The following is a 25,955-nucleotide window of genomic DNA, read 5'->3' as shown; positions in this document are numbered from 1 at the left end:
ATGGAGAAGGAGAAATTGCAGGTGCTGAGCGGGAATAACAGCAGAAGTGGGAGCATAAGGAGGAGCATCGAAGATGTGTTTGGTGCAAGTTGGCGGAGTAGTCGTGCAGAAGAAGACGAAGAAGCTCTGAGATGGGCAGCTCTTCAGAAGTTGCCAACCTACTCCAGGTTACGAACCAGTATTCTCAAATCCTTTGTGGAAAGTGGAGACAATGGAGATAAGGTGGCTGTGCACAAAGAGATTGATGTGAGAAAGCTTGATATGCATGATCGACAACAACTCATTGATAGCCTTTTTAGGGTTGCTGAGGAAGATAATGAGAAATTCTTGATAAAGTTTAGAAACCGAATTCAGAAGTAAGTCATCTTTACATTTCATCAGCGGAGGGCCAAAGACAGTAAAAAAATTTCATCATATATACAAATATGCATGTATATATAATATAATATATAAACTATATATACGCATTAAAAAAAATTAATAGTATAGAAGTAATTTCTAATCCGATTAAAAAAAATTGGATAAAAAATAAAAAAAAATAATGTAAGATGGTACAAAAATGTAATAAATATCTTTTATACTAAGTGATTATTTTATTTATAAAAAAAAAAAAAACAAGTTCAAACGAATAGATTTGTTAAACAATTCAATCATACATTAATAACTTTTGGCACTATCCCATTTGAATATCATTAAAAACAAATCAAGTATTTTTCCTGAGGTAGTTTTTTCATCGAGAGAATCAATGTTGACTTTTTGTTTTGTTTTGAATTCATCTTCGAACAGTCATTATTGATAGCCGTGGATGTCAGGAATATATATATATATATATTCATAATAATATTATAAATAATTATTAATTTGTTTCCCCTTATTGATATTATGTAATAATATTTTAATTCAGTTTGTAATTTTTTTCACCATTACTTCACTATTCATGTGTCACATTTTGGTTGAATCCATACGTCTGTCCAAATCACAAACTAGATACCGTAATACTACTAAAATAATTTGTGTACACAATTTACAAATAAAGAAATGATATTTTAAAATATTTTACAACTTTAATAAAAAAGTAAATTTTTAATTTTTTGATGTTTGATGAACAGTTAAAATATTTTCAACAACAAAAATCGTAATAATAATTTTTTATTATTATTTTGTTATACATTCATGTTTCGGTAAATTGAGGTTTTGAAAAAATATTATAAGATTTACAGTTTTGACATAATTATATTGATCTCTCTTTTAATGTGTGTCATGACTAAAGTGATCAAAATTAATACAGACAGTGTAAAAATATAAAATAAGATAAAGATTGAATGCAACAAAAATAACAATCTCAAAACCTAATTTTGATTAATTGCTCAACCGTAATATATATATATATATATAGTGAGAGAGAATAAAGACGATCAGTATGTGTATGAAAATAATGAGGCTTAACATGTCCGTTGACTAGTATCCACTGTGATGAAAAAATTATAAATTAAAAAAAACATTTTATGCTTTATGATTAAAAATATTTTACTTAAAAATTTTATGCTTTATGACAAAATATTTTACTTAAAAAATATTCTACTTATTTTTTGGCCAAGCAAACAACGGAATATAGGTAATATTTTTGTATTTCATCGCTAAACAAACATAGCCTTTACATTTAAATTTTTTTACAATTCATATTTCGACAAATTGAGGTTTTGAAAAAAATATTGCAAGGTTTATAGTTTTGACATATTTATATTGATCTCCTCTTTAATACAGTCACAGTCACGACTAAAGAGATCGAAATTAATACAGAGGGCGTGAAAACACAAATATAAACAATATAAAATAGATGACAATATTATTTTTCCATCTACATGACTAACGAATTTTTTATGTAACAAGTGTTATGTGAATGAAAAATCCAATGTAATTATGCTAAATTTATAGAGTTTAGTGCAATTTCACATTGTAATTTAGGTATCATGTTTGAGTAAATTATGAGCTTTTTTGAGTTGTGAATTGCGGTTGCAGGGTTGGGATAAACCTTCCAACTGTAGAAGTTAGGTTTGAGAATTTAAGAATAGAAGCGGATTGCTACATCGGTGATAGAGCTCTTCCCTCACTCGCAAATTCAGTCCGAAACATTGCCGAGTCAGCTTTGAGTTTGCTTGGGATCAGATTGGCTGAGAGAACAAAACTCACAATTTTGAAAGATGCCTCTGGTATAATCAAACCTTCAAGGTAAGTAAATTCCTCAAGTTGTAGTGTTTACATATATACAAGCAAATTTTGTATGATTTGTCTTCTACATAATATAATATATAGGTCTATAATAATATAATTTAATTTATATGGTTAGCTCAATAGTCATTTGTTCAAATTAAGCATAAAAATTTAACGAGCTCAAAATTTATTTTAATTTGACTTATTTATCTTTGGGGGTGGTTACAAACTTAATTAATTGAGTTGAGCTTGCCCTAGTAGTTTCTTTTTTCTTTTTATTTATTTATTCTTTCTGGTAATGCAAAGTTCAACCTAATTCAACAAATTAATAAATTTCAAAATGTGTTTTAACTTATCTTGTTTAGACATTGAAGTGTTCTCGAACAAGTTTTTAGTGAGTCGAACATTGTATTATATAAATAAATAGTTTTAGATAAAAAGTGAAAGATGTATGAAAAAAAATTCATTGCTTAAATATTATAATAATGCTAGGGACACTAATAAACGTGCTGACAAACACACCAATAAAGGCACAAAGCATGGATGTTCAATTAATATGTTTAATATATTTCTTTTATTTCATGAAAGAAAATTAAAAATCTTGACACTAGAATAAATTTTTTTTTTTAAAAAAATTATTTTTTAAACCAAACAAATAATTTGAGACAATCGTAGTGTTTCTAAAGTTTCTTTTACCTATGGTGAAGCTAAATGCTACTAGGATATTGATATGACCCTGATTATTTATGTTATAGGATGACACTTCTATTAGGTCCACCATCCTCTGGGAAGACAACCCTTTTGTTAGCACTGGCTGGAAAGTTGGATCAAAGCTTGAAGGTCAGTCACAAGTCTCCAACCAAATTTCAATTTTTGTGAAGCGTTAGTAACCACTACCATCAATGTATGTAAATAGAAAATTGGGCAAATTACATCAATTGTCTACATATATTGGTCCTTGAATTATTTTGATCCCTATATAGTTTTAGTTAGTTTGATTTTGATCTTGATTTTGACTTTGTCTTAATTTAATCCGATTGATTACAACTGTTAGCCTTCTTTTTATGAAAAATGTGCTCATGAGCGACATACGTCATTCTTTTAGGGGCAAAATGATAAATTTGCTCTACTTGACAAGTTAACCTCAACAAACTTAGTGATAATTTTTTGTCAAAAACTCTAACGATATTATCAATTTGACCAAAGTGTCACAAATTTTAAAATTAATGATCAAAATTAAGTCAATTGAAAGTATAGAGACCAAAATATCATAATAGACAAAAAATGTAGAGACTACTAATGTAATTTGCCCTATAAAATTTTAACAATCATCTGGATATCATTCAATTATAATTGATGTGGAATAGGTAAGAGGAGAAGTCACATACAACGGAAACAAACTCAATGAATTTGTACCACAAAAGACATCAGCATACATTAGCCAAAATGATGTTCATCTAGGAGAAATGACGGTAAAAGAAACCCTAGATTTCTCAGCAAGGTGCCAAGGCGTCGGATCTCGATACGGTAGTTAATTAATCAAATCTCATAACACTTGCTTGTAATCCAATTTCAAAATTTTACTAGTTCAATATATATATATATATATATATTTTATTACATTCGATTTTTTATGAACAAACTATAGAACTGTTGACCGAGCTTGCAAAGAGGGAGAGGAGTGCCGGAATTTTTCCTGAGGCAGACGTTGATCTTTTCATGAAGGTAATAATAGCAAGAATACAAAATAGTTTTAGCTGATATACAATGTTTTTCTTTTAGTATTCTCTTGACTGTATGATTATGTAAATTGCATTATTTTATTTTTTTTATTTTTTTTCCCCTGTATATATTTATCAGGCAACTGCAATGGAAGGAGTTGCGAGCAGCCTCATAACTGACTACACCCTTAGGGTAAGTTGGAAATTTATTTAGAATATAATTTTGTTCAAAAACATTTTGAATTAAAGCAATGAAGTAGGCATCATTGAAAGCAAAACAATTTTTTTTTTTTCCATATAATTGGTAAGAAAGTATTTATAAATATGAGAAATATTACATCACTACTAGCCCAACAATAGCTAAAAAGTCACCAAACCTAATAATCAATCACCAAGCCTAAATCCAAGCCCAACAACCACTACATACAACTCCCATAATGGAGTAGAAATAAAAACTATCATAAAGGGTATCAAACTCCGCAGCATAAGAATTTAACCCAAGATCTCACATCATAAAGTGGTATTACACAACCATTAGACAAAAGGCTTTGGGTGAAAGCAACACATTTCCCAGCTATAATTAATGCAAAACTTCTATGTGCACAAAAGGAACTAGACAAAATGTATCTATGTGAGACAAATGTTCACAATTATAAATGCAAACATATTCGTAATTATAGATGTAAATATTTTTTTATCACACATCTACATATTTTGTGTCCAATTCTTTCTAAATAATCAAATCTGCAAACGTTGGTAGTGCAAACTCTCTAGATCTAAGACGCATCATTAGTGCATACCATGCTCAAGTGTTAGTGTATCATGCTCAAACAGCGTTAGTGCACACCATGCAACCAGATTTGATCAATTTGTCGGTGTTCAATTTGGAGTAGTTTGATTCTTACGCCGGTGTTTGCATTATGCTCAAACCCCTCCAAATTGGACACTCAATCATATGATGGGTTGGCTAATTCACTACTGATGCACACCATGTCACTGCCACGTGGAGCTTGTTGTGCTCCATGTCACCATGCCATGTCGGATCCACATCATCACCTCAACCTTTCTGTAGCAAATAGAAAAGCACCTCCATGGCGCATTGCACCAATGCGTCCATGCAAGGTGCACCATTAAAGCTCCCACATCCCACGCCATGCGCTCACGTGTGCATGTGTGGATGGTGTATTACACTAGAATCCATACCACAATTCTATAGTCAAAGAAAAATTTCATGGTACTCTAAATTAATAGCTCTATATTTTTCTCTCTTTCCAATACAAGACAAGTTTCCAAGCTTGTTTCAAGCTTTCTAAAATAAAATAAGGTTGGTTTTGAAAATTAACATAAAAGTAACATTATTTTTGAAAATTTGACAAGAAGTGAAGGGTTTTTTTTTTTTTTTTGGACCCTCTTTTGTCTGTCAATGATTCTTCTTAACTATTCTGTTTTTCAACTATAATTGGTGGATAATGATAATAAAGGACCCTGTATCTTTCTTCTTCTTTTATTTGACTTGGATTAGTGAACTTTTTTTTTTTTTTTGGGGGGGGGGGGGGTGGGGGTAAATTTCATCAATGGTCCCTATAGTTTCACTCAAATTTCAGTTTAGTCCCTATTATTTCAATTGAATTGTAATACATTTGACTTTAAGTTTACTATTTTGTGCCAATTAAGGACAATAGATAACAGTTGGTTAACATTTTGACAGAAAATGGTCATGTGCAATGAACATGTTCAATTTTTAGGGGCATTATAGACATTAAAACTATTCTTCAACTAACACAGTTAGTGTGTTCACTCACTCTGAATCAACCAGTGAGTTGACTCAACTCACCATCATCATCTCCAATCTTTCAACCTACCCGCTACTCTCACGCCACCAACAAACCACTTAACTTTTCCCTTTCCCACCACAAGAAAAACTAGTTTCTTCTGCAATTGTATTGTCACCACAAGAAAAAGCATTTTTAGCAACGTTTTTTTAGTCACCAAAAGTGTACTTTTTATCACTGAAAGTATTGTCACTACATGTTCTATTGCTATTGTACCGTTCTAACTCTATTAAACCCATCCCCTTTGAAACCATCTAAAACCCACATCTACTATCATCACAAATTCACTGTCAAAACCCACCGTCTACACCTATTATAAATCTATGCCCAACACAGCCACAGAGAGAGAGAGAGAGTACGCCCAACACAAACCCACCTCCATAACGAATTGGCCTCATCAACCATACACCCAACAAACTCTTTCACCAAGTTTGAGATGGTAAATTGGTCAAATTTCCTATGAAGTTAACCACCTCTGTTTTTTTTTTTTGTCTTCTCAAATTGATTTGTTGATTCATTAATTTGATATGGTGGCTGGGAGGAGAATGGAGTGACTGAATAGTGGCGGCTGGTGGTGGAGAAGGTGGATTAGTTTGGTGGGGGAGAAGGAGGGGTGGGTTTGTTGGTGTGGTGGTGGAGGAGGCTGTTTTGGGTGGTGCGGGGTGGCAAGTGGAGGAGGGGTTTGTGGCGTTGTGGGATGGCAGGTGGAGGAGGTAGGATGGTGTACCGGTGGTGGGTGGAGGAGAGAGTGTTATGGAATGATTGATTTCTCAGAGATATGTAAAAGAAGATGAATTGTAGAAAGGCAGGTGGAAAATGATTGGGTGTGTTGAGCTGCATAATAAGACTAAAATGACTGGTTTTGATTTGCAAGGAAAGTGGTAAATGTAAATTGTCAATTTTATCCTTAATAAGTGATCATGTGCGATGCATGTGATGATTTTCAGTTAAAAAATTTAACCTCCTATGCCAATTGTCTTTAATTGACACCATTTATAGAATTTAAACTCAAATGTGTTTAAATTAAAATAAGAGGACCAAATTAAAATATAAATAAAACTATAAGGACTGTTGATGAAATTTATCTTTATTTTTTTTGTTGAAAGGTAAATTACTTATTCAACTTCAAAGTAATAACATTTGAAAAATGTTATAGATCTCAAATTTCTACTAAATAAATGATCTAATAATTTACATGAGTGTGGATATTACACTTTTAAACCACACCCATGTGAGACATTTATTTATTTAATAGAAAATTTGACATTTGTAACCTTACTAATAACATTTTCCAAATAGAATGCTAGCTGCAAAGCAATAGCATTCTACTAAACTGCTGATGTATGCCTGATTTGTGGCCTTCTTTTGTTTTCGGATTTTTAATTGAATCAAAACAGATTTTGGGACTCGATATATGTCGAGACATCATTGTTGGAGATGAAATGCAACGAGGAATATCAGGAGGCCAAAAAAAACGAGTAACAACAGGTTCATCCCCCTAACCCTTTTCATAATTGTCATTAAAAAATAAATAATAATAATAATAATAATAATAATAATAATAATAATAATAATAATAATGCTAGAGACCCTAAATCTTTTACTAAATATCTCATATGTGTAAAACTCACATGAGACCCATGCAGTGTGAGTCCCACACCCATATAAGATATTTGATAGAGACTTTGATAAAATATTTGAAACTCCTAACATTTTTCAAAGAAAAAAATAAATATTTTTTAATTTGACCAACTCTCTATTGTTAATGTAAAATCTAAGGTCATTTGCTCTAAAATTAAGGTACCAATGCCTCGCCTTGCTCTATTTTCATTATACTTACAGATTTAGTATAAAATAAAAATTTCATACACAAATTTCAATTAAATGTAGAAGTGATATTGTTTTTCATTAAAAAAAAAAATAGTAATCTAAGTGTTGTTTTAAAATAAGGCCAAGTTTGGCATATTGTAAAAAAGTCAAAAAGTTAAAAAGTTACTCAAAAAGTTAAAAAGTTAACACTATTTGCCAAAAGTCAACAATTACGGCTGCACAACTCCCAATCCTAATTTTTCCTTACAAATCAATTTTTACAATTTTTTATTACACATTTTTCCATAAAAAGTCAAAAAGTTAACCCAAATATCCATATTTTCTTCCTCAATTTTTTAGTCCAAAAAGACAAAAAGTGCACTTATTTAAGACACCCCAAACAACTCCTAAAAAGACTGCAAATACCATGAAGGCATGGTAATCAACTAGGTTTTGTTGGTTACTATTTAAGGTAAATTACAAATACACCCTCTGAGGTTTCCTTAAAATATAGATTGCCCCCAGTGATTTGAAAAATTATGAATACCCCCTTGTCATAATTTTTTATTTAACAGAATTAACTGAAAAAATGAAATTCATAATTGCTCTCATATACAATAATAAAATTATGTAAATTATTAATTGAAGCATATTTCTAACATCATTAAAAATTGTTAATTGACTTGATAATTTATTAATAAAATGGGCGATTTGTTATGAACTTAGAAACCTCAGGGGGTGAAATGTAATTTTCGAAATCACAGGGACGATTCGTATTTTAATCAAACGTCAGAGGATGTATTTGTAATTTACCCTATTATTTATTATTAATTGATCACTTATATTTATATATGGTGGAACTATGGTTCTAATCGAAACCAACCTAAGCTAGAGTAAGGTTTGATTGGTTCTAATACATGATTGATTTGATTCTGAATCTAAAAATTTAAAACCTATCATGATTGGGTTAATTCTAAATTTAGTGTCCACCCGAACCAAATCGACTGATAAACACACCTAGTTATTATTAACAAAGCTGCTTATATTAATTTACCATCCTTTCTGATCATATAATAAAGAAAGTCAAAATTCTACGATATTGAGTGTGTATCATATATCCGTGTTATATATGTTTATCATGTATGCTAAGTATTTTTTTGGTAAAATTATAATAATTTGTGGTTTTTATAAATGAAATTAAGTAAACCTTAGATTTGGTCCAATAGTCTTGTAGTGACATCTTGGTGTGTAATGGAGGAAATGTCAAGGGTTCGAATTAATAGAGCAACAACAATCCCTTTAATTATAATCTAACTTCACTAACTAACTTATAACGTACCATCTTAACAATAAATTTATGTATTTTTATGATAATGTTATATATTTTTATTTTTGTGATAATGTTACACATTTTGTAATTAAAATATGTCTGGATTAAAAAAAAATGTAACATTACCACCATATTTGTAATTTCATTTTTAAAAAATAAATTATCATAACTCTACTACAAAAATATGTAATATTTATCAAACAAATACATAATAAATACTAAAAAATAAATATCAAAGGCACATATAATATAAGGTAATTATGGAGATACCAAATTTTTTACTAAATTACCAAATGTCTCACGTGAATATGTGAGGTCGGCAATTTTGTAGACCACATACCTATGTGGGATATTTAATAATTTATTTAGTAGAAAATTTAAACCTATAAATTTTTCTTATAATATATACCCTATAGTGAGTGTACTGAAGGCTGCCCTTATTTAGGGCTATTTTAGAAATCATCTAAAATAATTAAAAAGTTACCACCAAATGTCAAATCTTTTCTATATTTGTTTGTGTCTTTTCGTAAAATTAAAAAAAAAAAAGAAAAAAAGAAAAAAAGAAGAATTAAAATTAAAAAACTAACTAAAGTAGATATTTCTCAAAAGAACTTCGTGGTTCAATTTAAGAATCATTAATATTACAAATTTAGACTTAACTATTTATAAATTATCTATAATTATTATCTTATAATTCAAATTTATTATACAGATAAATATCATACTAAACAAATTTAATTTTCATCACATAATAACCTACTCAGAATTTTCCCGTGGATATGTTTGGTCTGTAGACTTATTCTTTAGGAATTGGTGTGGTTCATATATTTCTTTCTTGAACAAATTCCGAGTTTGACAAATTTTAATTTGTTCATATTACTCACATTTTTACTGGTTTTTTTTTTCAGAATTTAATTCTTGTAACAAAATAAATCATGAATTTTTAATTTTATCAATTTAAATCATAACCTTTTAATTTTTTTTAATATAAACTATTTGCCTGTTGTCGTTAAGTAAAACTGGAAAAAAAATAATTATATCTTAGCCATTAAACTCAATGTACATATAAATAAAATGTCTAAAATATATTTTTTTCATTGAGTTTAATGGCTAAAATATTTTTTCTCTTAATTTTACTTAACGAAAATAGACAAATAGTTCAGATTAAAAACAAAATCAAAAAATTAAGATTTAAATTAAAATTTATTTTTTTACAAGAGTTAAACTTTAATTTATTTTTTTAAAAATAATTTCCCCTAAAATTTATTGTTTGGAAACCCAGTGAACTCTATTAATTAAAACAACTAATTTAGAGATGTGGATGGGTGAACTGAACATATTGCTTTTTATTATTTATTTTAAATTTCACCTAGTTCAAGGGATCGATTTGAAATGTTTTAAATAAGTATACTTTTTGAATTTTTATAATAAAAAAATAAATGTATAGAAAAATAACGAAAGTGGATAGAAAAGTAAAGAGGAAATATTAATAGATGTGATTCAAATAAGCATATCTATATAAAATATATATATATATATATATACACACTGTTTTAGTGTATGCAAGACACCTACTAATAGTAATAACCCAATTGAGTTTTGAGTTGACCGATCGAGTTTAATATTGTGCTAGTGAAGCGATACTCTCAAAAAAATAAGATAATACAAAATGAAATTCATTCAAGTTTAATATAAATATATAATGTTCTTTTAAATTTAAATTTACATAACACTTTATTGCCTTATTATCAATTATCAGTTGATCATATAAGTAAAAAAATAATATTATCATTTTTTATATACTAAGATTTATATTTTAACAGTATTTATCCTTTATATACTTAAATGTACAATTTATTATTATTATTTATTTTTGTGTTCACACAATATTTACATAAAATCCCATTTATTTTATCCCTACTAAAAGAAAGTTAATATATCAAACTTGTTAAATTATGAATAATACTATAATGATCATCTTCATATGCTAAATTTTAGTTTGTTGCGTGATATGTTATCATATCATTATATTAGTAATAAATATGAGTAATAACACCTATTCAATAAACATAATTATACAAAGGAGATAATAAACTCAATGTGATATAAATATATAAATATAAACATGATTATTCTATATTTGTTATATTTCAGAAATTCATTAATGATCAGAATAATTTATTCAAAAAAGTAATAATAATAATCGCTCTCTTTCATTTTGTAATTTTCAAAAATAGTTTTGACTTTTCAATTTGTATGTTTTGGCTTTTAGTGAAATTTTTAAAAAAACGTTTTAGATCCACTTATCTCAATACACCTAAAAAACATAAAATTTCTTAATTTTTTTTTTATAGAAAAAATTCACTAAACATAAAAAAATACAAAAACTTAATACATTTCTTTTTTTTTTTTTTTTTTTGTATTTATTGAATTCTGTTTAGACTTATTTTCAAATATTTTACTTTTTAAGTCTATTTAAATAAAGTGAATCTAATATTTATATCTATATATATATGGAAAAAAAAAACTAAAAACAATAAAACATGAAAACTAAAAAATGATTTTAAAAAGTAAAACGAAACAGTGTGAATAGCATTCTGATATTGCCATAACACAGGAGAAATGATTGTTGGGCCCACAAAAACATTGTTTATGGATGAGATATCAACGGGCCTAGATACGTCGACAACATTTCAAATAGTGAAGTGCTTGCAGCAGATTGTGCACCTCACTGAGGCCACCATCTTCATGTCCCTACTCCAGCCTGCTCCTGAGACCTTCAATCTCTTTGATGATATCATCTTCTTATCTGAAGGCCAGATTGTCTATCAAGGTCCACGAGACCACGTTCTTGACTTCTTTGAGTGTTGCGGATTCAAATGCCCCGATAGAAAAGGAACCGCTGATTTTCTCCAAGAGGTAATGGGGTTTCTAGGAATTTCCTACTCTCTCGGTCCCATTTTGTTAGTGCATTATTTTATTTTTTTTTGTTATTCCAAAATGTATGTCCACTTTTGAAAAATCAAAGGTTTAAATTCTAAAGTTTCAAAAATTATCCCTTATAAATAATTATAAATAAATTAAAACATGAGAATAGAAGGGTATTTATAGGATTATTACTACAAAATTTGAATTCAAGTGTATTGACTACTTGTTTTCCTAAAAAGTTAAAAATTTTCAAAAGGGACTATCAAAATGGGACGGATGGAGTAATTTGGTAGCTCATGCCACAACATGTCTTAATGAATAATTCTATAAATACTTTACTCTTACTAAAGATTTTACTAAAAGTGTAGTGTAGGAGATCAAATATGATTAGTTGTCAAAAAAAAAAAAGTAATGATGTTTGGACACATGTTTTTAATAAGATTTTTAGCAAAAAATTCAGTACATGTTGCATTGTTCCATTTTAATTGAGCCCAACGAGTAAAATTTTAATATTATAGTAATATTACGCCATCATTAAGATATGATATTACCAACTAATAATAAACTACAAATGAAGCATGAATCTCACTTTTAAGATTTAACTATAATTTTTATAATAATCTAAGTAAAATATTATTAAATATTAATATTACGTGTCAATGTGATATAGGATCACCACGTAGTATAGCGTTGCATTATTATTATTATTATTTTAGTTAGACCCCATTCTCACTTGGAAACTCTTTAATATTGTCTAGTAAAATTTACATTCAAAACCAATTTTTTAATTTTTAAAACAAAACGATAAATTACAACATACGGATTGCCTCTTTTGATTTGAAAAATTATAAATATTTCATTGTCAAAATTTTTTATTTAAAGAATTAACTTTAAAAATAAAATTTTTAACTGTTCTCCTATACAATAATAAGATTACTTGAATTATTAATTGAAATATATTTATGATATTATTAAATATTGTTAATTAACTTGATGATTTATTAATAAAATAAGTCATTTGTTATGAAATTAGAAACTTTAAAGGGTGGAATGTAAATTTTAAAATCACAATGAGCAATTTGTTTTATAAACAAACCTTGGGGAATACATTTGTAATTTACTCCAAAATAAATAAATAAAGTGCATTCCAATTCAAATTATGATGACATGAAAAACCCCCCAAAAAATTATTTCTTCCAAACCCATGTGTTTAAAACTTTATTTTCAAGCCCATACATTTTTTTTAAGCTTTTTTTCCAATAAGGCCTCATTTGAGAACAGGTTAATTTGGTAAATTTTTAACTATTTGGCTAAAATATGAACTAAAAAAAACTAATATGTTTGGATTGACTTTTTATAAAAAGATGTGCAAAAAGTAGAGAGAAAAGAAAAATTTTGACTTTTTGGTGTGAGTTGTTGGTTTTTTGACTTTTTTAGTAATTTTTTAACTTTTTGTCTAAATAGGCTGATTCCCAAACGAGGCTTAAGTCATGTGATTTTGTGAAAACACGACTTCATTTAATTTATTGTGAACCACATTAAAAAAAAAAAAAAAAGAAAAAAAAAAAAAAAGAAAGACTTCAAGATTGAAAAGAACTTTGATTTGATAAATAACTTTCCAAGTGTATGCATTTTGGAAAAGCCCATGCTAAAGTTTGTGAAATTTGTCACAGGTAACCTCAAGGAAGGACCAAGAACAATATTGGGCCGACAAAAGCGAACCATACCAATACATATCCGCCCCCGAGTTTGCAAACCGATTCAAGCGTTTCTATGTGGGCCTGAGTCTGGAAAATGAGCTATCGGTCCCTTATGATAAGGCCGAAAGCCACAATGCTGCTCTTGTCTACAAAAAATACTCAGTCCCCAAGATTGAACTCCTCAAGGCATGTTTTGAGAAGGAATGGTTGTTGATCAAGAGAAACTCTTTCATCTACGTGTTCAAGACTGTTCAAATAATCATCGTAGCGATCATCACGTCGACAGTGTTCATAAGGACTCAAATGCACACTAGGAATGAAGAAGATGGGGCTATCTATATTGGTGCACTTTTGTTCAGCATGATCATCAACATGTTCAATGGTTTTGCTGAAATGGCCCTTACCGTACAAAGACTTCCTGTGTTTTACAAGCACAGGGACCTATTTTTCCATCCACCTTGGGCTTTCACCCTTCCAAAGTTTCTACTTCGGATACCGATATCTGTTTTCGAGTCCACTGTTTGGATGGTTATGACATATTATGCCATTGGATTTGCACCTGAAGCTAGCAGGTAACTATAATTGGAGAACAAGCCTACGAACTAAAAAATTGTGCAAAGAACTAGTCACAAAATGTCTGCGGACGAATAAGATTTCTGAAAATTGAAACCCACTAACAAGTCTTGTGACATTTTGTCTATTTATGTGTATTCTGTGCCCGATTTTGTGACTGTCATTGATTTCTATGTTCCTAATAGAATTGAGCATTGTTGTGTACTATGCCAGTGAAAATGGGAACTAACCTTGCAGGTTATTTTTTATTTTTTTTAAGGTTCTTCAAGCAATTGTTGGTGGTGTTTCTAGTGCAACAAATGGCTGCTGGGATGTTCAGGCTAACTGCTGGTATTGGTAGGACCATGATCATTACCAACACCGGTGGAGCTCTAATTGTCCACCTTGTGTTTCTTCTTGGTGGTTTCGTCATTCCTAAAGGTTAGTCCAACTCCAAATAATAATTGTGAAAACACATGTTCTATTTTCTTCTCTTTTCTTTTCTTTTCACAAATCCAAAATCCAAACCCAGAAAATAATAAATAAATAAATAAGAGTGCTAGGTAATGATGTTTTTGTAGTTGAATTGTGCGTACTGAACCATATGTATAGTTTCAAACTAATGGAAGACAGCCACATGACTCAACAACAATTTCCATTACTGCAAGTTATTTTTTTGAATTGTTTCCTATGTGACAGGTCAAATTCCGAAGTGGTGGAAGTGGGCTTATTGGCTATCGCCGATGTCCTATGGTTTCAATGCTTTGGCTGTAAATGAGATGTTTGCTCCAAGGTGGATGAACAAACTGCTATGAAGTTTATACTATGTTACATGCTCTTCCTTTTTATACCGTAATGCTACATACGTAGGAAAATTTCTTAGAAAAATGTCGAAAATGCAATATTCATAGTATTGCGTTCTCCTTGATGGATTGTGTCCCCCATCTAGATGAATACTAGCACTGCATTCTACACACTTTTCTAAATAAATTTCTGTTTGTAGAGTTGTTCCTAACTTATGCTTTCCACTTAATATATAAAAGGAGCTTTGCATTATGTTTTATACACATAATTATTCAGTACAAAAAAATCTCTCTTCCTTGAGTTATATTAATAGTTTGTATTGCTTTCTTTTTCTTTCGAGTGTTATTTCTTAGCAACAAGTTCAAAATCAATTACAAATTATCATTTAGAAAAGAGAGTAAATGAAGAGAGAGAGAGAAGATTATTGTTGTTAGAGAAAATAGATGATTTTTCAGAAGTAAATCAATCAATGAAAATAAAAATTAATGTAAAAAATTAAATAAATGACACAAAAAATTTTACATAGTTGCTTCAATGTCAGGTACATTCATAGGACCGTAGTCCGATTTCACTATCAACCAAAAGTTTTCAAACAATAACAAACGAAACACGAATGGTCTCACAAATCATTCTTGGGTGCATTCCAAATAATTACAAATAATTAAGAGGGAAAATCCCACCAAGTAGACGAAAAATTGTCTTCAAAACAGAGTTGAAGAAAATCCAAAATAACGAATCAAACCAGCCCACAATAACTCGAACAAGCTGCTGCTAAATCCAAATAATCAACCACAATAGTAGCATGAACACAGCAAGCTATATTTTGAGAACAAACCCATCGAATTGATTTTTTGATCCAAAGGCACTATCTCACCGATGATAATTATGACTGCACCCATCGAAGAATAACAATACAAAAAAGAAAAAGATATTATTGATCCTTGGGCTTTTTATCAAAACAGTAACTGTCACCAAACAGATTAAAAAAATACCCATTGAGCCTTCAAAAGTCAAATATAATATATAAAAATATATTATAACTAATACCAAACTAAATTAAAATTCTTTTAATAAACCAATTGGGTCCTATACTACACTAAGGAGGTATACCCAATAATTTTTCTCCTACCGACTTAGGTGGAGACATTAATCATACCTGTCAAAGTTCGGCACTTCAAATGTTTTTCCCTCGATAGAATCTTAGTCAACATATCTGAAATATTATCATCAATGTGAACCTTTTCGAGTTGTAACAATTTGGAATCTAACACATCATCAATCCAATGGTATCTCACATCAATGTGTATCGATCTCAAATGAAAAGTAGAATTTTTACTAAAATGAATAACACTTTGACTATCACAATAAAGCACATACCTTCCTTGCTTCAGCCCTAACTCTTGCAAAAATTTCTTCAACCATAACTCTTCTTTACAAGTTTCTGTAATGACGATAAATTCAACTTTGGTGGTTAAGAGAGCAACACATTTTTTTTTTTTTAAATTTAGATTGTCATGCCATAACTCCCTTTACAAATGTCATCAAATACCTTGAAGTAGATTTCCTAAAATCAACATCATCGGCTATGTCGAAATCTGTGAACCTATCAAGTATCGGCTTACCATTCCCAAAACACAAACATACTTTTGAAGTCCCTCAAAGATACCTTAGAATCCATTTTACCACTGCCCAATGTTCTTTACCCAGATTAGAGAGAAACCGATTCACCACACTAACGGCGTGAGTAATATCCAACCTTGTACAAACGATGGCGTATATCAAAGATCCAACCACTAAAGCATAAAGAATTTCAGCATCTCTTCCTTGTCTTTCTCACTTGTAGGACATTGATTTGAACTAAGTTTAAAGTGACCCACAAGCGGACAACTAACCAGCTTTGCTTTTATTTATGTTGAACATCTGAAGAACTTTCTTAATGTGGCTTTCTTGAGACAATCAAATCAACCCCTTTTCCGATCACGAACAATTTTCATACTAAATATTTGTTTTGCTGGCCACAAATCTTTCATAGCAAAAAGACTTTCTCAACTCTAACTTTAACTTGTTAATCATAGTAGAATCTTGACCCACAATTAATATATCATCAACATAAATTAAAAGAATAATAAATTTGCCATTTGGAAAAATTTTCACAGACACATAATGGTCCGAAGTGGTTTTAGAAAAACTATTATTCATCATGAAAGATTCAAATATTTTGTACCACTGCCGTGGCGCTTGCTTGCGGCCATACAAATTTTTCTTCAATTTGTAAACAAATTTCTCTTTCACTTTCTCTACAAAACCCTTTGGTTTCTCCATGTAAATGTCTTCTTCAAGGCACCATGAAGAAATGCAGTCTTCATATCAAATTGCTCAACTTCAAGATTCATTCTTGTGGCCATGCCAAGTATAACCCGAATGGAAGACATCTTCACAACTGGCGAGAAAATCTCATCAAAGTCAACACATTTCTTTTGTCCAAAACCTTTCATAACAAGACGTGTCCTGTACTTTAGATTCTTGCCATCATTCTTTAATTTGAAGACTCACTTATTTTTCAAAATTTTACTCTCTTTAGGCAACTTCACCAAATCATAAGTGTGGTTTTCAATTAAGGAATTCATTTCCTCTTCTATGGCCTTTTTCCAATCACCTTTATTTGCATGTTCAATTGCATATTGGTAGCTCTCGGACTCCCATTGATCGAATATCAACACAAATTCATTGGGATGATATTTTTTCAAAGGTTGCAGGTCCCTTGTAGATTTCCTCAACTCAAGTTGTGGTAAAGGTTCTTGAGTTGGATGATCTTCCTCAGTTTTGGGCTCAACTTCATTTGGAGTAGCACCATCATCTACATCTTCAAGAGGGGGCTGCACATTTCCCCCATTTTCATCATCCGCCGAAGCCGAAGCAGATGGATCCGTGCCAATGTGATCACTAGTTTTTTGCTCCAGTTGATCACTTTTGCAAAAATCTTCAATTGTTTGGTCTTCAAGAAACACAACATCACGACTTCGAATAACTTTTTTGTCAACTGGATCCTACAATCTATAACCAAATTCATCATGTCCATAGCCAAGAAAAATGCATTGTCTTCACTTACTATCAAGTTTGGACCTCTCATTCTTTGGAATGTGAACAAAGTCTTGGCAACCAAACATTCTCATGTGCTTATAAGACACATCTTTGCCAGTCCAAACTCTTTTGGAAACACTACCATTCAAAGTATAGGAATGAGACAAATTAATCAAATCAACCGTTGTCCTCTTTGCCTCAACCCAAAAGGATCTTGACAATTTAGCATATGAAAGCAAATACCTTGTTCTTTCCACAATGGTGCGGTTAATTCTCTCAGCAATGCCATTTTGTTGAGGAGTCTTCTTAATTATCTTTTGATGCCGAATATGTTGGTTGCGACAATACTCATCAAATGGTCCAATGTATTCACTACCATTGTCTGTGCGGATGTACTTCAATTTTAGCCCATTTTCTCTTTCAACCATGGCCTGAAAATGCTTAAACACATTTAGAACTTGATCTTTAGTTTTTAGTGCAAAAGCCCAAACTTTTCTTGAATAATCATCAGTGAAAGTAACAAAATAAAGTGCACCACTATGTGTTCTAGATTTCAAAGGACCACACATATCCGAGTGAATCAACTATAAAACATTTTCTTTTCTAAAAATAATATTTTTATGAAAAAAAACTCTATGTTATTTGCCCGCTAAATAATGAACACAAGTCTTAAGATGCGTACCTTTCAAATAGGGTAGAAACTCTTTCTTGAAAAAAACTTGCAGCCCATTTTCACTAATGTACCGAAGTCGCTTGTGCCACAATTCAGTAAAAGTATCATTATCAAGTGCATTGATAACACCTTTACAAATTTTTCCTTGCATCGAATAAAGTGTGTGAGTCTTCTTGTACTTAGCCACCACCAAAGAACGGTTTGTGAGCTTCCATTTTCCATCACCAAAGTTGTCATTGTAGCCTTCATCATTTAGCTTTCCGGTAGAGATCAAATTGAGGCAAATATCGAGAACATGCCTCACATCTTTAAGCAATAACTTGCAGCCCAAATTTGTTTCTAAGCAAACATCACCCATACCAATAATCTTGGACAAACCTTCATTATCCATTCAAACACAACCATAATCTCCTTTGGTATAGGAAATGAAGAAATCAACTCGAGAAGTCACATGAAAGGAAGTACCAGAATCAATCACCCAGTTGCTTTCTTGGCCCACAAAATTAACACAATCATTTTCACAAACAACCATGAGATCACCATCAAGAGAAATCGCCGTTGTGCCTTCTTGTTTCTTATCCACACTTTTGTCATGCCTTTTCTCATTCTTGAGCTTTCAGCATTCTCACTTCATGTGCCCTTTCTCATGACAATAATGACACTCAATGTTTTTCTTTGAAAAAGAACCATCTCTTGATTTTTCACAACTTTGATCACAACCATAAGGAGTCTTACTTCTCCTACTTGTCTCTCACAACAAATGTCTCTGAATGAGATGAACCTATTGATTTTCTTCTAGTTTCTTCATTCAACAAGCTATTAGTGTCTTAGCTCCTTGTGACAACTTTATCGGGCTCCAAATTACTAACCGTTACAATCAAAGTTTCCCAACTTTTGGGCAATGAACTAAGTAGCATCAAAGCCTACAGATTAACAATACTCTTCATTTCATTTAGATATTTTTGAATGAGACTGCCATCTTTATATTTTAAATTAACCGATTTTCGAAACAAAAAAGCTTTATTTGTGGTTGATTTTCTATTATAAAGACCTTCAATTTTTTTTTTTATAAATCATGTACCAAAGTTTCAATAGTAACATAATAAAACACATTGTTATAAATCCATTGACGGATAATACCAATGGCTTTTCGATTAAGCCTCTTTTATTCATCATCTTCCATACCTTCGGGTTTGCCGTTATCACCCTCAATGGGTCTATATAAATCTTTACAAAATAATAGGTCATTCATTTTAGTTTTCCAAGTTACCTAATTACTTCCATTGAAGCTAGTCATATGATCCACATTCGATCAATGGAATAAACGCAAATAAATAGTAAGTTGTGATACCAGTTGTTAGGAAAAACAGATGATTTCTCATAAGTAAATCAATCAATGGAAATAAAAACTAATGCGAAAAAATTAAATCAATAACGACACAAGGAATTTTACGTGGTTCCCTCAATGTGAGGTACGTTCACGAGACTAAAATCTGATTCCATTATCAACCAAAAATTTTCAAACGATTACAAATGAGACATGAATAGTCCCACAAACCACTCTTAGGTAAATTCCAAATAATCACAAATAATTAAGAGAAAAGATCTCACTAAATAGACGAACAAATTATCTTCGAAATAGAGTTGAAGAAGACCAAAAATAATGAATCAAACTAGCCCACATAATAACTTGAACAAGCTGCCGCTAAATCCAAATAATCAACCACAATTGTAGCATGAACACAACAAGCTATATTTTGAGAACAAACCCACCGAATTGATTTTTTTTATCCAAAGGCACTATCTCGCCAATGATAATCACGGCTGCACCCACCGAAGAATAACAATACAAAAAAGAAAAAGATATTGTTGATTCTTGGGCTTTTTTATCAAAATCCTAGCTGTCACCAAACATATTAAAAATGGGAAATTTGGCTATAAACCTCTCTTAGCTTCCTTGTTAAAAGGATAGAAAAAAAATTTAGTATTTTCAAAAATCCCTTATAATTATAAAATTCAATATAAAGGACAAAATTTGTTATTTGAATATTTAATTTGACCATTATACTCTCTCTTTCTTTCATTTCTTTTACTGCACTCTTGCTCTCTCTCTCTCTCTTCACCAGCTCGATGGTTGTTCATCATCTCCACCATCTTCATTGTCTATCAGCATCGTTCATCCTTACCGTCGGTCGGCAACCACCATTTTTACTGTTAAACTACCACCATCTTAAATTTGATACCTACGAACTCATATTTGAGATCAACAACTTCAAATCAAAGATTAAAAAAAAAAAAAAAAAAAACTTAGATTTGACAGAAAAATGAGAAATCGATATATTGCAATGAAAAATTAAGGGTTTTTTTGTTAGTTTGTTCATAGATCTAAAAGTAAAATTTGACTTTGGTTCGTTCATTTAATATGTACTATATTTTCGTAACAGTAAAATTTTACTCTGATTAATAACATATTGATCTACTTAACGACAGCAAAATTTTACTTTGAATTATAGTAAATTTTACTCTGATTCAGAGTAAAATATTACTCTCTCTCTCTCTCTCTCTCTTTTATTTATTTTAATTACAGAGTAAAATTTACTCTAAATCAGAGTAAAGTTTATTATAATTCAAAGTAAAATTTTACTTTGAAACAAGCTGCGATGATGGCTTTATAGAAAAGTTTTGTATCATGAATCAAAGTAAAACTTTACTATTGAAAGAACATAGTATCATGAGATGAAGAAAGAGAGATAGAGTTCGAAAATCAAGGATCAAGAGGAGGAGGAGAAGGAGACGAAGAAGAAGAAGAAGAGGAAGAGAGAGAGAGAGAGAGAGAGAGAGAGAGAGAGAGAGAGAGTGAGTGAGTGAAGGATCACAAATTTGAGGTTTGCGAACCGTCGCAACTTGTTATTTTCTGGTGACGACAATTGTGAATGATCTCAGATATGAAAATTGTGGATGCAACAAATGATGGTGATAATGAAGACGGTAGAGAAAGAGTTTCATGGTGCACAACGGTGGTGCCAATAGTGAGCAACGATGGCACCGATGAAGAGAATAGTGATAAGTACGAGACAGAGAGAAGAGAAATTGAGATGAGAGAGAGTGATTACAAGTTGATACACACACACATATATATATATATGAGAATATTATAGTAAAATAAATAAGTTTTAAAATACTAGAAGGTTTTGAAAGGATCTATATAATTCTTGTCATTTTGAATGAAAAATTAGACACTGTGGAATCTATCACCAAATCCCCCATTAAAAAATATCCGTTAAACCTCCAAAAGTTAGATATAATATATAAAAATATATTATTACTAACACCAAACCAAATTAAAATTCTTTTAATAAATCAATTGGGTCCCATACTCTAGTACGTAGGTATACCCAACAGTTATTTCTTACCAACAGATTAAGTTTATAAGATCCATTTATTATTATTATTATTTTTTTACAGGCTTCAGATAACGTTACTGCATTGGGTGTAGCAGTGCTAAAAAACTTCGATGTCTTCCCTGAAAGAAACTGGTTTTGGATTGGGGTAGCAGCTCTTTTGGGGTTTGTAGTTGTCTTCAACGTTCTATTCACCCTTGCTTTGATGTACTTAAATCGTAAGTTTTAACATGATGTTCAATGTAGCTAGAAATTTCTCACTTCATTGGGATAACTCATATTATATATACTTTGGTCTTATAAAATAGCTCTTGGAAACCCACAAGTTATAATTTCGAAAGAAGTAGCGAGGGAGATGGAAGGTGACCAAGAAGAAAGTGGAAAAGTACTAAGACTTGGAAAAACCACATCGAAGACAAATTCACTCCCTCGGTCCCTATCTGTTGTTGATGGAGACAACTCAAGTAAGAAACATGGACATATATATAACTCAACATGAATCTAACATTAGTACTTTATACAACAATTTCAAAGTTCTTTATATGAGAATAATGTTCAGGAGAAATGGCGATTCAGAGAATGAGTAGTCGATCCAATGCCGATGGACTATGTAGAAATGAAGATTCAAGCCTTGAGGGTGCAGTGCAAGGAGTTGCCCCTAAAAGAGGAATGGTTCTTCCTTTCACTCCTCTCGCAATATCCTTCGACAACATTAATTACTTTGTGGATATGCCCCTGGTAAGTATCTCTTTTCCTATTTCAAATTAACCAATTTTGCCAATTTTCAATTTACATAACTTTCAAATGTATTTATAGGAAGTCAAGTTCTAACAGACTAAATTTTGTTACTAATAACAATATTTGTTGATTTCAACAGGAGATGAAAGAACAAGGAGTAACAGAGGACAAGCTCCAATTACTTCGAGAAGTTACTGGTTCATTTAGGCCTGGTGTCCTAACTGCACTTATGGGAATTAGTGGTGCTGGAAAAACAACACTAATGGATGTTCTAGCAGGGAGGAAAACGAGCGGTTACATTGAAGGTGATATTAGAATTTCTGGATTTCCAAAGAAACAAGAAACCTTTGCTAGAATTTCTGGATACTGTGAGCAAACTGACATCCACTCACCTCAAGTCACTGTTCATGAATCATTGATTTACTCAGCATTCCTTCGGCTCCCTAAGGAAGTCAACAAAGTGGAAAAGATGGTAACAAACTATCATTTATATCATTTTATGACAAAATTATTATGAGGTAGAAGGTCAAGTACTAAAACAAACTCTCTCTCTCTCTCTCTCTCCCTCCCTTATTTCTTTTTCCAGGTTTTTGTGGATGAAGTTATGGATCTAGTTGAACTAAACAATCTCAAGAATGCCATTGTCGGGCTTCCAGGAATTACAGGTTTGTCAACAGAACAAAGAAAGAGATTGACAGTAGCAGTGGAGCTGGTTACTAATCCATCAATCATATTCATGGATGAACCGAATTCTGGCCTTGATGCAAGAGCGGCTGCAATTGTTATGAGAACTGTCAGAAACACAGTGGATACAGGGAGAACAGTTGTTTGCACAATTCACCAGCCAAGTATCGATATATTTGAAGCATTTGACGAAGTAATTCATAATCTCTCTTTCTCCCTCCCTCCTTCTGCCCGTTCTCTCTTTCTCTCTCTAAATACACCATATCTTATTGTACATCAGCTACTATTGATGAAAAGAGGAGGACAAGTCATATACTCTGGACCACTGGGACGCAATTCTCAGAAAATTATTGAATATTTTGAGGTAATTCATTTTCCTAAAATTTTCCCTCATTTCTTATACTTAAGAACAAACAAGTACAAATTATTCTACTATTTATACTGATTTCAGGCAATTCCCGGAGTCACAAAAATCAAAGAAAAATACAATCCAGCGACATGGATGCTAGAAGCAAGCTCAATTGCAGTAGAAGTGCAACTTGGAATTGATTTTGCTGAATACTACAAATCATCAAACTTGTATCAGTAAGTGACAAGTTTAGTTTTAACAATACAAAATGCTTTCTGGATATTTAAAATGTTAGGATTCAGGCTAGTTTATGGCTGTTAACAGAAAAAACAAGGCTCTAGTGAAGGAGTTGAGTACACCTCCACCCGGGGTAAAAGACCTTTATTTCAAAACACAATATTCTCAGTCCACATGGGGGCAATTCAAATCATGCTCATGGAAACAACAGTGGACTTACTGGAGAAGGCCCGAGTACAACCTAGTAAGGTTCTTCTTCACTATAGCTTGTGCCGTTGCGATAGGAACAATCTTCTGGCAGATTGGAAGGAAAAGGTTTGTGTGTAATTCTCAGAAAATTTCAAGCTCTATCTTATTCCATTGGTGACAGGGAAGGAAAAAAAAAAAGAAGTCATTCCTAAGTCGTTTCTATTGTATGTGGTTTAGGGATAACATAACTGATCTAACCACAATCATAGGGGCGATGTATGCCGCAGTCTTGTTTGTTGGAATCAATAATTGCAATTCAGTACAACCGTTGGTAGCTATTGAAAGAACAGTATTTTATCGAGAAAAAGCTGCTGGGATGTACTCTGCACTGCCGTACGCCTTGGCACAGGTGAGCAGAATTTTTATTTTTATTTTTTGTTAAGTGATGTGGGACAATAAAACAATCTGCATTAAAAGGCTGCTTGAGTTTAGGTATGGATCTATGTTTACCACTATATTCAATCTTATTCATAGATTTGTGACATGACCTGTAGGTAATCGCTGAAATTCCATACGTGCTTGTTCAATCAATCAATTTTAGTTTGATAGTGTACGCAATGGTAGGGTTCGAATGGACGACACATAAATTCTTCTGGTTCTTTTTTGTCACCTTCTTCTCTTTTCTCTACTTCACCTACTACGGAATGATGATTGTTTCCATCACACCAAACCATCAAGTAGCAGCTATTTTTGCGGCCGCTTTCTATTCACTCTTCAATCTTTTCTCGGGTTTCTTCATTCCCCGACCGGTAATTTCTTTTTCCTAAGTAGTTTATTTTGCAAATAGGTATACATTTAACACAACTTACTTTATTATCTTTTATTTTGTACCAAAAAATACAGAAAATTCCGAAGTGGTGGATATGGTATTATTGGATTTGTCCAGTGGCATGGACAATTTACGGGTTGATCGTGTCACAGTACGGTGATATAGAGGATACCATAAAAGTACCTGGGATGGTTATTGACCCAACTATTAAATGGTATGTGCAACATCATTTCGGATATGAACAAAACTTCATCAAGCCAATTGCTGGAGTTTTGGTTGGTTTCGCAGCCTTCTTTGCATTTCTATATGCCTATTGTATTAGAACTTTGAACTTTCAAATAAGATAGAAGCGACTGAGTCAAATTAGCCCTTGTATATGTATTTGAAGTCATTCACGACATGAAAGTGGTAGCAGAATCTATGAATTATGGATTAATATTTTACGATAAAAAATGTTGTCGTAAGCGTTGTATATTTACTGCACAGTAAATAGTATGGATGTACGGAAGGTTTTGAGTATTATATATGAAAATGTATGTTGATTGAACCTTATTGATTTCCTTTTTAAATAATTAAAATATAGTATTTCATCCAATTTCAACTTGCACCATCAAAATATTTTTGTTTCTTTATTTTTATTGTCTTCTTCGTTTCTCTTCTTTAGTTTGATAAATATATTATGTATAATTAAATAATAACCATTTTCTTTCGTAGCATGCTGCAATTATGATGAATCAAGAAAGCAAAATAAATTTCAAATGCATTTAGTGTGCTAAGAGCATCTCCAAAGGTAGTAGGCATTTTACCTATCTAAATATTACTATAAAGTATATATTTTATTTTGCCTATCAACTATTTCATGTTTTTACTCCAACCATGCTCTTTAT

General features: G+C 31.3%; 1 protein-coding gene across 1 annotated transcript; it reads left to right on the top strand.

Annotated features, from left to right (window-relative positions):
* LOC114275324 (ABC transporter G family member 35) lies at positions 1–25,663 on the top strand. Its single transcript, XM_082923506.1, is given in 19 exon segments — positions 1–356; positions 2,020–2,229; positions 2,967–3,051; positions 3,579–3,738; positions 3,860–3,936; positions 4,072–4,125; positions 13,505–14,103; positions 14,364–14,524; positions 14,783–14,910; positions 22,107–22,260; positions 22,602–22,780; positions 22,920–23,252; positions 23,367–23,657; positions 23,745–23,828; positions 23,916–24,049; positions 24,138–24,365; positions 24,477–24,648; positions 24,794–25,048; positions 25,143–25,663. Coding segments are annotated over 19 exon segments (3,933 nt in total). The 3' UTR covers positions 25,416–25,663.
* Positions 25,664–25,955: the final 292 nt, after the last annotated feature.

This window comes from Camellia sinensis, chromosome 4 (assembly GCF_055761805.1).
Source record: "Camellia sinensis isolate YWXY chromosome 4, ASM5576180v1, whole genome shotgun sequence".
NCBI lineage: Eukaryota > Viridiplantae > Streptophyta > Magnoliopsida > Ericales > Theaceae > Camellia > Camellia sinensis.
This window is presented reverse-complemented; position numbering and strand designations above follow the sequence as displayed.